Genomic DNA, 17,506 nt, shown 5'->3' on the forward strand with positions numbered 1-17,506 from the left:
TCCCCGTCCCCACTTGAGGGCACCTTTAGTACCCCTTCCCATCATAGAGGTCCCTTTTGAGTGAATAGCCATGGACCTAGTGAGACCCCTGGAGAAGACGGCTCAGGGCCACCAATATATACTTGTTGTTTTGGACTATGCTACTCGCTACCCAGAAGCAGTCCCCCTGCGGAACACGGCCTCTAAAACTATAGCCAAAGAGCTGGTGGGGATCTTTGCCCGAATGGGGCTACCGAAGGAGATATTAACCGACCAAGGAACCCCATTTATGTCGAAGCTAATGAAGGACCTCTGTACACTGCTCCATATATATACCCTGAGAACTTCGGTCTACCATCCGCAGACTGATGCGTTGGTAGAAAGTTTAACTGAACCCTCAAGACTATGATAAGGAAGGTGGTAAATCGGGAGAGGAAGGATTGGGACACCCTACTACCCTATCTTATGTTCGCTATCCGGGAGGTACCTCAGGCCTCAACTGGGTTTTCCCCCTTTCAGTTATTATACGGGCATCACCCCCGTGGCATACTAGATATCGCCAAAGAGATCTGGGAAGAGGAACCCAATGAGGGGAGAAATATAATAGAGCATGTAATGCAGATGCGAGACCGGATAGCCCGGGTTACCCCTATTGTATGGGAACATTTGGAGAAGGCACAGGAGGCCCAGCGAACCCATTACAATCACCAGGCAAAAGTGCGACAGTTCCAACCAGGGGATCGGGTTATGGTGTTGGTACCCACGGCAGAAAGCAAGCTTTTGGCCTAATGGCAGGGGCCCTATGAGGTGGTTGAACCCGTGGGGGAAGTAACCTACAAGGTGCGGCAGCCAGGATGCAGAAAACAAGAACAGATTTATCACGTTAACCTTCTGAAACCCTGGCATGCACAAGAGGCATGCACAATGGTCCAAAAAGACCTAACCCAGGAAAACAAGCCTTCCAAACAGGTGAGAGTGTCTCCTGATTTAACACCAGACCAGAAGAATGAGGTGTCTGAGATGATCTTCTGGAATCAAGATGTGTTCTCGACAAAACCGGGTCGAACAACCGAGACATATCACCACATTGTCATGAACCCTGGGGCCAGAGTAACAATGAGGCCCTATCAGGTGCCAGCGGCAAAAAGGAAGGAAATAAAAGCAGAAGTAAAAAAAATGCTGGAGTTGGGGATCATCGAAGAATCCCACAGTCAGTGTTCCAGCCCAATCGTGCTGGTGCCCAAACCCTGATGGCACCACAAGATTTTGCAACAACTTCCGGCGACTAAACGAAGTATCCCAGTTTGACGTGTACCCCATACCTCGCATAGATGAGCTAGTGGACCGTCTGGGTAATGCCCGCTACTTGACTACCCTAGACTTGACAAAGGGGTACTGGCAGATTCCCCTGGCAGAAGACGCAAAGGAAAAGACTGCGTTCTCTACACCAGAGGGTCTTTTTCAATATACTGTCCTCCCTTTTGGACTACATGGGGCCCCAGCTACCTTCCAGCACCTCATGGACAAGCTATTACACCCACATAACAGTTATGCTGCTGCCTACGTGAACGATGTGGTCATTCATACCCCAGACTGGGAAACCCACCTGGAGAAGGTGGAGGCAGTCCTCGATACCTTCAGGCGAGCTGGCCTTACAGCAAACCCTGCCAAGTGCGCTGTAGGGTTTACAGAGGCCAAATATCTTGGTTACATTGTGGGAAAACGTCTGGTAAAACCCCAAGTGAACAAGTTAGAGGCCATCCAAAATTGGCCCCGACCAAGTCGCAAGAAACAAGTCCGGGCGTTCCTAGGTGTGGTGGGGTATTGCCAACGATTTATCCCCCACTTTGCCACAAGGGCAAGCCCCCTGACAGACCTAGTGAAAGCCCGTGGACCTGATCTGGTGAGATGGTCTGATGCAGCAGAGGAAGCATTCACAGACCTATGGACTGCCCTTTGCAGTAACCCCGTACTGATAGCCCCTGATTTCACCAAGGAGTTTATCCTGCAGACGGATGCATCGGAAGTAGGGTTGGGGGCCGTTCTATCACAGATAGTCGGGGAGGAGGAACACCCAATTCTATACCTCAGTCAGAAACTCCTTCCAAGGGAACAAAAATATGCAGTGATGGAGAGAGAATGCCTCGCTGTAAAATGGGCCATGGAAACATTGTGCTACTACCTGCTCGGGCGCAGATTTGTCCTCATGACCAGCCATGCCCCTCTTCAATGGATGCAGTGGAACAAGGAGAAGAACACAAGGGTGACCAGATGGTTCTTATCCCTCCAACCTTTCCAGTTCCGTGTGCAACACAGAGCAGGGAGCCGTCATGGCAACACTGATGGCTTGTCACGTGTGCACTGTCTGGTGTCCCAAGCTGCCCAACGCCTTGGCGTTGAGCAGGGGGAAGGGATATGTGACAGACCCAGACCAGTGGGGTACAGGAGTCTGGTAGAGGGCAAATATACTGGTTACTGGATGAGTAGTTTTCTGTTCCCTGAGTGACCAGAGCAGGGGCTGCACTAGAGTAATCAGGAACCTGCTAGAACCAGTTAAGGCAGGCAGGCTAATTAGGACACCTGGAGCCAATTAAGAAGAAGCTGCTAGAATCAATTAAGGCAGGCGAATCAGGGCACCTGGGTTTTAAAAGGAGCTCACTTCAATTTGTGGTGGGAGTGTAAGGGGCTGGGAGCAAGAGATGAAAGGAGCTGAGTGAGAGGGTGTGCTGCTGGAGGACTGAGGAGCACAAGCGTTATCAGACACCAGGAGGAAGGTCCTGCGGTGAGAATAAGGAAGGTGTTTGGAGGAGGCCATGGGGAAGTAGCCCAGGGAGTTGTAGCTGTCATGCAGCTGTTACAGGAGGCACTATAGACAGCTGCAGTCCATAGGGCCCTGGGCTGGAACCCGGAGTAGAGGGCGGGCCCGGGTTCCCCCCAAACCTCCCAATTGACCTGGACTGTGGGTTCTTCCAGAGGGGAAGGTCTCTGGGCTGTTCCCCAACCCACATGGTGAATCTCTGAGGCAAGAAAATCTGCCAGTAAGCACAGAACCCACCAAGATAGAGGAGGAACTTTGTCACAATATGCAGTCTGTGTCCTATGCTTGTCCATGATGTCTGGTGAGGCCAGTGCACAGGCCATCTCAAACCCTCGTGTAGGCCCACTTCTTTATGCATAAGAGCTTAGCATGTAAGTAGGGCTGGGAGGGATTGAAGAACAGGATGACGATTTAAACATGACCTTCCTCATGGTAATAAGGCACGTAGCTTCACTAGAAATGGTTTAAAAAAATCCTTTGGCTGGAACAGTTTTTCATTGGGAAATGCAGTTCTATCAAAACACAAATATTTGTTGGAAAGTGTCGATCTCAACAACACTTTTGAGGAATATTTTCAACTCTCTTGTTTTGTTTTGATTATGGCAGAACATTTTGTTTCAACTATATCTTTTTGATTCATTTTGCTTTGAATTTTATATTATATTAAAATAAAACACAGAAATATACATAACAGGTCCTGGTTCGGAGATTATACTGAGCTTGAGTATCATGTGATATAACAATGCTAAGGAAAATAAAAATAATGACGGGCAGATGGCAAAAGGTTTATACTGGTCTTATATAGAAGGAACTCAAGCAGCAAATGTAGAACACAAATATTAAAAAGAAGAAGATGAATCAGAAAAATTCCCAAGGGAATCATCCAAATCATGTGGATCAGAGCAGAAGAGATTTAGTAACTTTGGGATGTTGAAAAAATATTACCAAGAGAACGTAAGAATGGCTTACAGGGTCAGGACAAAAGTCCATCGAGCCCAGTATCCTGTCTTCGGACAGTGGCCAATGCCAGGTGCCCTAGAGGGAATGAATAGAACAGGCAATCATCAAGTGATCCATCCCCTGTCGCCCATTCCCAGCTTCTGGCAAACAGAGGCTAGGGACAGCATCCTTGCCATCCTGGCTAATAGCCATTGATGGACCTACCCCCCATGAACTTATCTAGTTCTTTTTTTAACCCTGTTATAATTCTGGCCTTCACAACATCCTCTGATGAGGAGTTCCACAGGTTGAATGTGCATTGTTTGTTTTAAATCTGCTGCCTATTAATTTCATTTGATGACCCCTAATTCTTGTGTTATGAGAAGGAGTAAATAGCACTTCCTTATTTACTTTCTCCACACCAGTCATGATTTTATAAACGTGTAGCATATCCCTCCTTAGTCATCTCTTTTCCAAGCTGAAAAGTCTCAGTCTTATTAATCTCTCCCCATATGGCAGCTGTTTCATACCCCTAATCATTTTTGTTGCCCTTTTCTGAACCCTTTCTAATTCCAATATATCTTTTTTGAGATGGGGCGATCACATCTGCATGCAGTATTCAAGATGTGGGTGTTCAATGGATTTATATAGAGGCAATATGATATTTTCTGTTTTATTATCTATCCCTTTCTTAATGATTCCCAGCATTCTGTTTGCTTTTTTGACTGCCGTTTCAGATTGACTGGATGTTTTCAGAGAAGTATCCACAATGACTTCAAGATCTCTTTCTTGAGTGGCTACAGCTAATTTAGACCCCATCATTTTATATGTATAGTTGGCATTATGTTTTCCAATGTGCATTACTTTGCATTTATCAACATTGAATTTCATCTCCCATTTTGTTGCCCAGTCACCCAGTTTTGAGAGATTATTTTGCTCTTCGCAGTCTGCCTGGCACCTATCTTGAGTAGTTTTGTATCGTCCGCAAATTTTTCCACCTCAGTGTTTACCCCTTTTTCCAGATCATTTATGAATATGTTGAATAGTACTGGGTCCAGTACAGACCCCTGGGGGACAACAGTATTTACCTCTCTCCATTCTGAAAACTGACCATTTATTCCTATCCTTTGTTTCCTGTCTTTTAGTAGGAAACTTCCCTCTTATCCCATGACAGCTTACCTTGCTTAAGAGCCTTTAGTGAGGGACCTTGTCAAAGGCTTTCTGAAATCTAAGTACACTATATTCACTGGATCCCCCTTGTCCACGTGCTTGTTTATCCCTTTGTAGAATTCTAGTAGATTGGTGAGGCATGATTTCCCTTTACAAAAACCATGTTGACTCTTCCCCAACAAATTATGTTTGCCTATATGTCTGACAATTTTGTTCTTTATTATAGTTTCAACCATTTTGCCCAGTACTGAAGTAAGGTTACCAGTACCAGTAAGGGATCACCTCTGGAGCATCACATTAGCTAGCCTCCAGTCATTTGGTACAGAAGCTGATTTAAATGGTAGACTACAGACCACAGTTAGTAGTTCTGCAATTTCACATTTGGGTTTCTTCAGAACTCTTGAGAGAATACCATCTGGTCCTGGTGACTTATTACTAATTAGTTTAGCAGTTTGTTCCAAAACCTCCTCTAATGACACCTCAATCTGGAACAGTTCCTCAGATTTGTCACCTAAAAAGAATGACTCAGGTTTGGGAATCTGCTTCACATCCTCAGCTGTGAAGACCAATGCAAAGAATTAATTTAGTTTCTCTGCAATTGCCTTATCGTCCTTAAGTGCTCCTTTAGCATCTCAATCATCCAGTGGACCCACTGGTTGTTTAGCAGGCTTCCTGCTTCTCATGTACTTAAAAAGAAAATTTGCTGTTACTTTTTGAGTCTTTAGCTAGCTGTTCTTCAAATTCTTTTTTGGCCTTCCTAATTATATGTATCTTTAGTGTCCTCATGGCCAAGATGGAGTCTGCTCTGCAGGCAGCTCTGGCCAAGAGAAGGCGTGTGCAGGAATGCAGCAGGAGAAATCCCTTCCAGCCCAGGGGCACCTGTTCCAACCCCCCCAGAGTGAACACACACCCCCACAGGAAAAGTACAATGGATATGACAAAGGGAGATATTTATTTACAGAGGGATAAGAGGAGAAATACAACAAGGGGAAATATAGGGGGAGCAGTAAAACAGGGTTGCATCCAAACCAAGGCCCCACGGACCCAGTGGCAGCACAGTCTGGAAGGGCAGACACCGAGCAATGTGTCTGCGCACAGAGTTCAGGAGTCCCGAGCAAAGTTCCAGTCCAGTGGTGAGTCTTGGGTACTCCTGGTTGTCTTCGGCGCCAGTGAACTTTCCCCCAACAAACCCCTCTGGTGCCCTCTTCTGCCGCTCTCTGCAAAGCCACACAGAGCGACCACCTCCCCACTTAACTAGCTACAGCCTCCCTCCTTGTTCCCAATGCAGAGTCACAAGCCCCAGTACTCACAGTCCCATGCAGCTCTGGGCAGCCGTGATACTGGGTCCAGATCTGGCCTGTCCTTCTTGGGCAATTCCTCCCTGGCACAGTGCTCCTCCTGGCTCCTGTCCTGGGGGGTCCCCGATCAGCCCTGTCCTTCCCAGGCTTCAGGCAGGTTCTGTACTGCTTCCCTTTTCCAGGGACTGCAGGCTGCCTCTCCCTCTCCCTGGAGCTCCAGCGCTGCCCCCTGGAGTTTCCCTCCTTTTTCCTTACTCTCCCCCTCCCCCTTAAGAAAAAGATTTAAAGGGGCCGTGCTCTCTAAACCCCAAAGGGGTTACATATATTTGTACACTACATTTGCCAGAGTTTATGCTCCTTTCTATTTTCCTCACTAGGATTTAACTTCCACTTTAAAAAGGATGCCTTTTTGCCTCTCGCTGCTTCTTTTACTTTGTTGTTTAGCCAAGGTGGCACTTTTTTGATTTTCTTACTATATATATATATTTTTTTTTTAATTTGGGGTATACATTTAAGTTAAGTCTCTATTATGGTGTCTTTAAAAAGTTTCTATGCCGCTTGCAGGGATTTCACTTTTGGCGCTGTACCTTTCAATTTCTGTTTAACTAGCTTCCTCATTTTTGTGTATCCCCCTTTCTGAAATTAAATGCTACTGTGTTGGGCTGCTGTAGTGTTTTCTCCACCACAGAGATGTTAAATTTAATTATATTATGGTCACTATTACCAAGCGGTCCAGCTATATTCACTTCTTGTACCAGGTCCTGTGCTCCACTTAGGACTAAATCATGAAATACCTCTCCTCTTGTGGGTTCCAGGAATAGCTGCTCCAAGAAGCAGTCATTTAAGATGTCATGAAACTTTATCTATAATGGGCATGTTGAACAGACTTCAGGCTATGTAGCTCATGTGTGTATGCCACTCATATTGCCATGCTATCTCTCAGCACCCCACAGTTTTTAACACATTTATCCCCATACTATCCCGGTGTGTCAGGCACAGATATTAATTTTATTCCCATTGTATGTCTGGGGAACTGAGACAGATTTAAAGGCCAGATTTTTAAGGGTATTTAGGTGCCTAGTAGGGTTTTCAAAAGCATCTCGACACCTTACACCCATTGAAATCAATGAGTTTTAGGCAACTAGGCACTTTTGAAAATAGCACTAGAGGCCTAAATACCTTTGAAAAGCTGACCCTTGGGGACTCACTCAAGGTCACAAAAGACGGTTGCTGCAGAGGTGGTAACTGAAACCTGTTTTCCTAAGTCCCAGGATAGCACCCTAACAAGTGGGCCATCCTTTCCACACCAGGCTCTGCCAATAGACCCAAGCTTCCTACTCTTAATTCCCCAGGTTAAGTCCCCAGATAACATCAGCACAATTTATCATCTATGGGGAGACAAGATATGGCTTTACACAGAGAGAATTTTAGTGCACAACATAAAGGGTAGGTCTACACTGTACACTCCTTACAATGGCATGTAGAGGCACATACACTGCACACAGGTAGAGTAGACAGTGAGGCCCTGTTGAGGTGAGTAAAGACAGACCAGAATCTTAGGGTCTGCCTACACAGCTCTCTACATGCCCAAGCAGTGCCGCCCACGACTATACCAAGCAGTGACTATCTCTCACTGACACATGTAGCTACACACCACTTGCTTTTCACTGCTGTGTGCAGCAACACATATGTTACACATCGTCACTGTGCTGTGTGCTGTGTAGAGTGTGACATGGGGAATTATTTTTTCTTGGTGAAAAATACCCTCCCTATCAATTTTCTCAGCACACTTTTTTATCTCCTTGTTTCCCACAGTCCTTAGGCTAGGTCTACATTGTTACCTTGCCTCAGTGAGTCACAGCTGAGAACACCAAATTCAGGAGAAACTGCTGAGAAATAGGGCAGACTCATCCCAAACTGGAGGTTATTCTATCGTTAGATTATAGCAGGCCAGGACCATAAGTAAACTTCTGTCTCACCACATTTTGGTTAACAGGAAGTCAATAATGCAGTCTCCTTAGGCATATAGAGACTGGACTCTATGATGAGTGGTTACTGAAAGCCAATTTCATGAAATATAGGGTCCTTCCAATCTCAAGATATCAGCCACTTAGGTCAATATAAACCTCAGATCTACCCAATCATCATGTTGGTGCCAAACCTTTAGTCACTAAAAGCTAAAGGTTTAATAATAAAAGAAAGAATAAGAGAGTTAATAATGGTTAATAGATCATATACATACAATAATTGCAAAATCCTTATACCAGGTTTATAGCAGCGATGGTTTAGGCTGCTGGCTTGTAAAGTCTCTCTGGTAGCTTCCAAAAGATTGGAAGGTCCTCAGTCCATAGTTCTAAATGCTCCTTTTTGCTGTAAATCCACAGTCCAGAGAATCAGGGCAGGAAAGAAGCAAAATAGAGTCATCTCGGGTTTTTTTTATACCCTTTGCCATGTGCCTGTAAATTTACTGGCTCAAACACAGCTCACAGTCTCTGTTTGTGGAAAGTTACTGGCCTAAGATGGAATCCAGGATCACATGAGCATATCACATATCCTTACGTGCTTTGGTGACTCACAGAGGCAGCCATTACCCGTATTCTGGCTGAGGCATCCACACAAAGGCTTACTGGGAGGGATAAGTTTCTTCTATGGCCCATTGTTAGAGTGAAGTGTCTTTAGGAGGCCATCAAGCTTGAATAGTCCATTCACAATGGACTGGTGAGACTGGATGTAAACTACTTTGTGGGTGTTACCCCAGGAACAAATGCATTTGAGATACAGATGTATAGCCAATATTCATAACTTCAGATACAGTGATGATACCTGGATTTAAACAGGATAATCTTATTTAGCGACTCATAACTTTTCTATTGTCATGTTACAAATATACTTTGCTCAAGATATGTTGTATTGTATAACAGTGGCAATATCAATCATACAAATGGTCTTACTTCAATCATACAGCATCACATACATTAGAAACTTTTGCGGGTGTATCAATGTCAGTTAGGGGTGCTAAAGCCCTAGACACATTTGCCAGCATAGATTATTTCATTACTGAAATATGGTAATGGCTTTACTATTCAATATTATTCAAACTTCTATATTGCATGAAGAAACTTGCAATTCACAACACTCAGCCATGGAATATTCCAGGCTATAAAGAAAGGATAGTGCCTTGTGAGTGTGTAAGCCCTTGTTCCAAGTGATGGGGTTTGAGAACAAAAGTGTGCCCAGGACTGTGATGGGAAATTAGCACTATCTGAAAAGGTAATTTAATGCACCTCTGCCATCCTTCTGCCTGCAGAGAGGTAGAGGAAGCCATGCTTGGATTTGCTGTCATTGCACATGCTGCTGCCTTGACATGGTTTCATGATGAATTTTTGATCCAGACTATCCTGAGTAGCATTTTCCCCAGGGCATCTTTTATCTCCTTATTTCTCAGGCTATAAATCATCGGATTCAACAGTGGTGGCACCACAGAGTAAAACACAGCAGCCAGCAGGTCCTGATACAGTGAGGACATTGACTTTGGTCTCATGTAGGTGAACATTGTGGTGCTCATAAATAATGAAAATACAATCAGGTGGGGCAGGCAGGTGGAGAAGGCTTTGTATTTGCCCTGTGCGGAAGGGATTCTTAGAATCATAGAGAAGATGTGAATATAGGATACAAATATTGAAACAACAAAAAGGAAACCAAAAAATAAAACACAGACAATAACCAAAATTTCATTAGCTGATGTATCGTAGCAAGAGATCTTTAGTAGCTGTGGGATATCGCAGAAGAACTGCCCAATAACATCAGAGCGGCAGAAAGATAACCTAAATGTGTTACTCGTGTGCATCACTGAATAGAGGACAGCACTGATCCAGCACCCAGATGCCATCTGGGCACACATTGTCTTGTTCATGATCACCCTGTAATGTAGGGGACGACAGATAGCAACATAGCGGTCATACGCCATGACCACAAGAAGAATCATTTCTGCAAAAGCTAAAGTGAGAACCAAAAAGACTTGGGCAACACAACCAGAGAAAGAGATCAATCTGGTGTTGGTTAAGGAATTGGCCATGGATTTAGGGACTGTGACAGAGATGTAGCAGATATCTAGGAAGGACAAGTTTCCAAGGAAGAAGTACATGGGGGTGTGAAGTTGGTGGTTGAAGACTACAGCCATGATGATGACCACATTCCCCACCAGGGCTGCCAGGTAAATGACTAGAAATACCACAAAATGTAGAATCTGCAGCTCCCGGACATCAGAAAATCCCAGGAGAAGAAACTCGGTCAGGGTGGTTTGGTTGGACATTTCTTGCCTGGGACACACTCTGTAGAGAAATGGACATGGAAAGAAAGAAAGAAGATGTTAAACAGTTTATACGTATTGTGTAGCAGAAAAGATACAGGGGACTGAAGAACTACAAATGGACTCTCCATTTTTTTTTACTTTGCTACATGGATGTACATTTCTTATTATGGTTAAGAGGAGGTTTTATTTTGAAAGATAACAATTTAGAAAATTTATCTTTTTATTCAACAGACTGACTAGCTGTATATATTCCAAATTATATCTGCTGACTCTACTGACCAAAATGAGTTATATTATTTCTTTTCCTGTGAAACCCATAGAAGCAACACAGCTATAGAAGATTAGCATGTATGATCTTCTGGTTGATTTATCTGCTTCAGCAAGAGCATTCTTAGCTAAGTTTCAAATACAGGCACAGTTTTGCCCTCACTTACACCTGAGGTATCACACTCTTAAATCCCACACCTACTGACATCTGTGCAATCCAGCTGCCTTTAAATTCCTCCCTCAGTGACACACATGCTAAATACTTATTTTACAGTCTACCTTATACAACTCCATTGTCTTTATTTTCTGCCCTCAGTGACATCTGTGCAACCGAAGTTGAGATTTTCAAAGTGGCCAAAGGGGTTTAGAAGTCCATTCTGCTATAATTAATAATTGATCATCCAAATCCATTTGGTGACTTTGAAAATCTCAGTCTATATTTTTGCAGATGAAGATATGCCTCAATGAAGAATATCTGTATATCTCTATAGGCGTTGTATCCCACATGGAAGACTTAGTACTTTGTCTCTTTATGATCTTAATTAAAGATTAGGAGAAGTAAAGGATGGAAAAATCTACTAGATCATCTAACCCATCTTCCTGAGTTCTACCACTAGGCCTTTTTCTTGTATCATATCCAGTGTTGTTTGTGAAATATGAAGCAATAGGATTTCCAATATTTGTTCCGTGCATTTTAACTGTTTATAGCTTCAGGCCAATTCCTCTGGTACCACCCAATGCAGCAAAATCAATAGTTCTCTTAGCAACTCAATGTCAGAAATATTTTGGAAACATGGACTGAGTTGAGAGATAAGCATTAAAAATTAATTTGAAGACTGTATTTGTTGATTTAGGAAGAAAATTTAGAAGACTGAAGTATGTAGTAAATAGTGACATATTTTCAGAATGTGAACACCAAATAGGAAGATGAACTATTTAACACAAAGAAAAGAGGGACAAGTAAAACTGATGGGATAGAATTAAGATAGGGAAATTTAGCTGGAATGTCAGAAAAAATTCCTGATATTGAGGCCCATGAGCCTCTAAATTAGACTTAGAGCATCGTTGGCACATTCAAAACCAGAATAGACAAAATCAATGGTAAATATCCTATATGTCTGCATGTTTCCATATGCAAAGTAGGAAATATGTGATGCAGATATTGAATTGTATTGTATATCTGAGCATTGCTGTAGATCAAATATATAATAAAATATTGATGTTGAGAGAGTGAATTGATATGTCTTTTTGTTCCTAGCTAAAGTTGCTCTTAAAAGGTGTACATTAAATTTGAATGGTTCAATACTGGTCAGATTGTTAAAGTAAGAGTACATGTGCATAAATTGATTTAAATACTAATTTCCTGTGGTCTTAATGCTTCACATTATTTTAATAGTAATGCCACAATTTATGCATTTTGTTTAAGGGGTACATTAGTTACTTCAGATAATTAACCCTAATTTAACCAACACAAAACTTAAAAGTGAGGAAATGTCTGTTCTGTATCATCCTGGAGAAAAATCATGAAAGTATTCACTGTGAATGGGACACCATGTCCTATCCCAACATACATGTACAGATAGAGAGAGAAAAAGAGAGAGAGCGAGAGATGCACCTTCCACTTCAGAGAATTGTAATTATAGTTATAATGCTGTAGATCAAACATACAATAAAAATAGTGATTTTAAAGGAATGCATTCCGTTTAAGAAAGTGATTTTCTTTTAGCAGTAAAAACAGGAAATAGTTTACATTTTCTCTGGAATTTGTCTTGTTAATTTTCCTCACTGAAATTAAATACATTTCCAACAATTTAATAAAGCCAAGATTAAAGGAGTGCAGGACACTTACTGTGCTGATGTATGCGGGTTTCTTCCAATGTACAGTGTCTTTCCTCCTCCAACCTCAAGTCAATAAAAAAAAAATCTGTCATTACACCTCTACTATCAGTAAAAGATTCCTGGTGCTGGGGAAGGAGATTTATCCAGGTCTATTCTCCCAGGGACTATGGGACATGCTCTCCAGAGCCCTTCATAGAGCAGGGCCCCAAGCAGAGGCCCCAGGGCAAAATCTAACTTCTCCATCCCATGTGTTATTGCAGTTAATTAAAATAAAGTGAGAGCAAAGACAGAGACCAAGGTCTAGAGCAGTGGTTCCCTAACTTTAACAACATGTGAACCCATTTCACTAAAATGTCAAGTCTCGCGAATCCCCTCCTAAAAATGAACAGGAGTACTTGTGGCACCTTAGAGACTAACAAATTTATTAGAGCATAAGCTTTCGTGGACTGCAGCCCACTTCTTCAGATGCATACCAAAGAACGGATGCATATTTTCGTGGGCTGTAGTCCACGAAAGCTTATGCTCTAATAAATTTGTTAGTCTCTAAGATGCCACAAGTACTCCTGTTCTTTTTGCGGATACAGACTAACACGGCTGCTACTCTGAATCCTAAAAATGAATATTTCCAGGGATTTTTTCCTTTACCTGAGTATAAATTATAAGAGCAGTGATCTTGGAAATATAAAATTTGTTTTTATTACATGCTTATTACACACTCTTTATTATTAATTATTATTTATCATTACAGTATTTTTATTACATTATGAAAGTGGCAACACTCTTCCAAGATCTCACTTTCATAGCTTGTATCACTTTGAATAAGTCTGTTATAAGACAAGGCTCCTATGTTTCATCAAGGAGTTTCATCAAGGAGTATCAGATGTGAAACAGCATGAAGGTATTTAAAAAGCCAACTCAAAGAGTTCCTCCTACACAAGCATTCAGGTCTTGAGCATTCCAGGCAAACAACGCATGTTACAACAAAGCTTAAACTTGTTCTTCATAATAATTTTAAAAACAATACTAGCTGCCTATTTAATTTTAAAACCAGCAAAAAATATCCACCATCCTTTCCATTTCTTATAAGGAGTCTTGAAGTTTAAATCTCCTCAGTGTGATAGAGATGCTTGCTTTGATCTGCTTAGCTCTTGGAAGTCCAGGGGCTTTGGGCTGCTGGTCCCTAGGGACAGCTCTGTCCACCATTAGGGAATTTTTTCCTGAGAATCCCCTGTGACATTTTGCGAACCCCCAGGGGTTCCCGAACCCCTGTTTGGGAACCACTGGTTTAGAGGACTGAACTCAGGGCTTGGACCCAAAGCATCCTGAGTTATAATCCCAGTCATGGATACAATAAATATGTGTTTGTTATCTACTGACAGAAATGTTCCAACTTTCTACTCACACAAAACTGAACACCCTTGCCCGTCCCTCCTCCAAGGCCCTGCCTCTCTTCTGAGGCCCCGCCCCCCACTCACTCCATCCCTCCTCCCTCTGTTGCTCACTCTCCCCACCCTCACCCGCTCACTCATTTTCACCAGGCTGAGGCAGTGGATTGGGATGCAGGAGGGGGTGAGAGCTCCAGCTAGGGGTGCAGGCTTTGAGGTGGGGCCCAGAATGATGGGTTTGTGCTGAAGGAGGGGGCTATGGGATGGGGGGTGGAGCAGAGGGGTTTGTAGTATGGGAGTCGGCTCTGTCTGAGGCAGGAGGTTGTGGTGTAGAAGGAGGTGTGGGCTCAGAGCTGGGGGTGTCGGTTCTGGGGTGGGGCCAGAAATGAGAGGTTCAGGCTGTGGAAGGGAGCTCCAGGATGGGACAGGGAGTTGGGGTGTGTGTGTGGGAGGGTGAGGGCTCTGGCTGGGTGTGCGGGCTCTGATGTGGGGCTGGGGATGAGGGATTTGGCATGCTGGAGGGGGTTACAGCCCTCTGGCTCCAACATGGAGGTGCGGCCAGGTGGCTATGCACACTGCCCTGTCTGCAGGCACCGCCCTGCAGCTCCCACTGGAGCTGTTTCTCAAAGACCAAGACCAAGTTGACGCCTGGCCAGTTGTCCTAAAAGCTGATGAGCCATCACCTATTAAGTGGCCATTCTTTGGCAAGAAACAGGGGTTGGCACAAACAGATCTGCATCGGAAGCTTGGTCTATAGGACAAACTTATGTCTGAATAACTACATCGCTCAGGGTTGTGGATTTCTTTTGTTGACATAGCTTCCACCTCTCGGGGAGGTGGAGTACCTGTGCTAATGGGAGAAGCTCTCCTGTTGGCGTAGGTAGCATCTTCGTTAAGTGCAACACTGATGCTGCTGCACTGATGTAGCTATGCTGCTGCAGTGCTGTAAGTGTACATCCTTTGCAAACAACTTTGCAAGCCTCCCCCCACACTAGACTGCAGATGTTGTATATTCCCTTACTGGGATAACAGACCTTTGTTATCTGAACTGTCCGGGAGAGGGCTGGACAGTGCAGTACAGAATACACAGTTTTGGCGGGTGGGAAATCCAGGACTGGGAGCATATTGGGGTCACCCATCATGTGGTAACTAAGACTGGCAGAAGTCAGATTGGGCTGGCAGACTGCAGCTATACACAGACCTGCCGGGTGTGACTTGCACGCAGGTGGCTCTTTTGTGAGCGGCCCAGGTGGGAGCTACATCAGCAAGGCATTGTAAGGCACCCAAGGTTGCAGGGCATAGGTGTCCCAGGCCCTCACTGGGCTGGATTACACCCCAAAATGTCATCGCCCCCATGGGCCTCTGGAGAAATATGTAATTGATTCTGCTGTGTGCTGTGGAATCATAGCTGAAATAATATGCTGCAGAATGTAAAAATAGAAAACTGATTAATATTGCTCCAACGTAGAATGAACTCACTGATTTGTCCGCAGCTTGACCTATTTTTTTAGGGCACTGGGATTCTTACCAGGATCTCTGTATCTGCACTAAATCCACTATCCCCTTCTCTCTACCCCATTCCATTCTGCAGTGCATTTCAGCCACTCCCTAGAGGGTGCCCTGCTGCTCGTAGATGAGGGAATCCATTCTCCAAGTCACATTCAAGGACTTGCCCATCTTGGTGTAAATTATTGTAAATAACAGACAACTTGGGGTGGCATGTCCTCTTGCCCAAAAATAACTTAATACAGACCACCCAAAATGAGTTGAAGAAGCCAGGGTTTTTTATTAGCACATTGGCCTAAACTTTCATAAGTGACTGGAGGTTTTGGGTGCCCAAATTGAGACGCCTTAAAGGGTCTTGATTCATAGAAAGTGCTGAGGACCTGTCCTGAAAATCAGGCTCATTTCAAGGTGTCCCATTATTTGGCCAACTTGAGGGACCCCAAATCACTAATCACTTTGAAAAACTTATGCTAGACCCCATTTTCCTGTGTTCATATTAGTAAGGATGCAGCTTCTTCACACTGCCATGTCTGTTGGGTCAGAGCAGAGCACCCTAGTGAAAGACCCCCTGAGATGCAATGACTTGGTTCACTCATCAGCAGATGGGCAAGCCTGAGCCTGTGTGTCATGAGTTCTGGGTTCAATTACTGCTTCTCCTGCAGACTCCCTGGATGAGCTCAGGACCTTTGCTTCTCCTCTCAGAGTGCTTCATTCTGTGCACTATCATGTTACAAGCAGTACTGGGGGGGGGGGGGGGAGAAATCTTTCCTTTTCATACTGTTGCTCACTGAGCATTGTAATCACTCACTGTCCCCCCGCCCTCCTCCTCCCTTTGAAGTGAAGGGTTCTTAGGCAATTTATCATTTTTCATGAACTGAAATTGTTCCCCAGAGCCTTTATTTTAAGTCTTGTGCCCTCTTCTGCCAAAGGGTGGAGTTTCATGGAGTCTCCACTCTTAGACCAGGACCTAATTGCACTACGCCACATACCAACTGCTTTGCACCCTGCAGGTCCAATGGGGTTTCAGGCACCTGCATTGCCTCCCTCCAGGGACATATGTTCAATGAAATTGTCCAGCAGATGCCTTTGAAAACTCAAACTATTTTTAAACCAACAAACAGCCTACATATACACAACCAAATATCATGCTTCAGGACGTCAGCTGGTTGTCTGAAGGGGGTCAGGAAGGTTTCTTTCTTTCCCCAATGCACAACTGATCAGATGGATTCTGGGGGATTTTCACCTTCTCTGAAACATGAGATATTGGTCACACTTGGAGATGGTAATCCAGATGGTCTGGACCAGTGATCACAGGTGGTACACATACTTTCTCAGGTGCATGGCTAGTGTCTCCTTCACCTGCTTGGATCAAACATCACCAGATTTGGAGCAGGGAAGGAATTCCACCCCACCCCAGTCACTTTGTCAGGGACTGTGAGGGGGTGGGGTTCACCTCTCTTTGCAGCACGGGGTCTGGGCCACCTGCTGGAGTCATATAGGCATATCCCACCTATTCTATTTCCTGCCAATGAAGGGGCCTATAGCACTGGTGCACCTTGATTTCTCCTATGCTGCCTGTGTCCACAACAGCATAGTTCCTGAGAAATGAAATGCTTGAGTCTAACCCAACTTATTGGTCTCAACATAGTTCAGCTCACCAGTTAACCATTCTGTTCATTCCCTCTGGGGCACCTGGTATTGGCCACTTTCAGAAGACAGGATACTGGGTTAGATGGACTTTTGGTCTGACCCAGTATGGCCGTTCTGATGGGAAATGTAATGGCCTGTGATATACAAGAGGCCAGACTAGAGGATCTGATGGTCCTTTCTGCTCTTAATCTCTATGAAAGTATGGGTATGTCTTCACTACCAATGTTAAATCGCTGCCGTGGCAGCGCTTTAACGTGGCTGTGTAGTGATGGCACCAGCGATGGGAGAGAGCTCTCCCAGCACTGTAAAAAAACCACCCCCACGAGGGGAGTAGCTCCCAGCA

At 44.2% G+C, this 17,506-nt stretch overlaps 1 protein-coding gene across 1 annotated transcript; it reads right to left on the reverse strand.

Annotated features, from left to right (window-relative positions):
* Positions 1–9,574: 9,574 nt before the first annotated feature.
* On the reverse strand, positions 9,575–10,516 carry LOC101941433 (olfactory receptor 14A16-like). Its single transcript, XM_005309030.1, has one exon. The coding sequence runs from the start codon at positions 10,514–10,516 to the stop codon at positions 9,575–9,577; it is 942 nt and encodes a 313-aa protein (XP_005309087.1).
* Between the last annotated feature and the right edge of the window lie 6,990 nt (positions 10,517–17,506).

Source organism: Chrysemys picta, chromosome 13 (assembly GCF_011386835.1).
Source record: "Chrysemys picta bellii isolate R12L10 chromosome 13, ASM1138683v2, whole genome shotgun sequence".
In the NCBI taxonomy this organism is placed as follows: domain Eukaryota; kingdom Metazoa; phylum Chordata; order Testudines; family Emydidae; genus Chrysemys; species Chrysemys picta.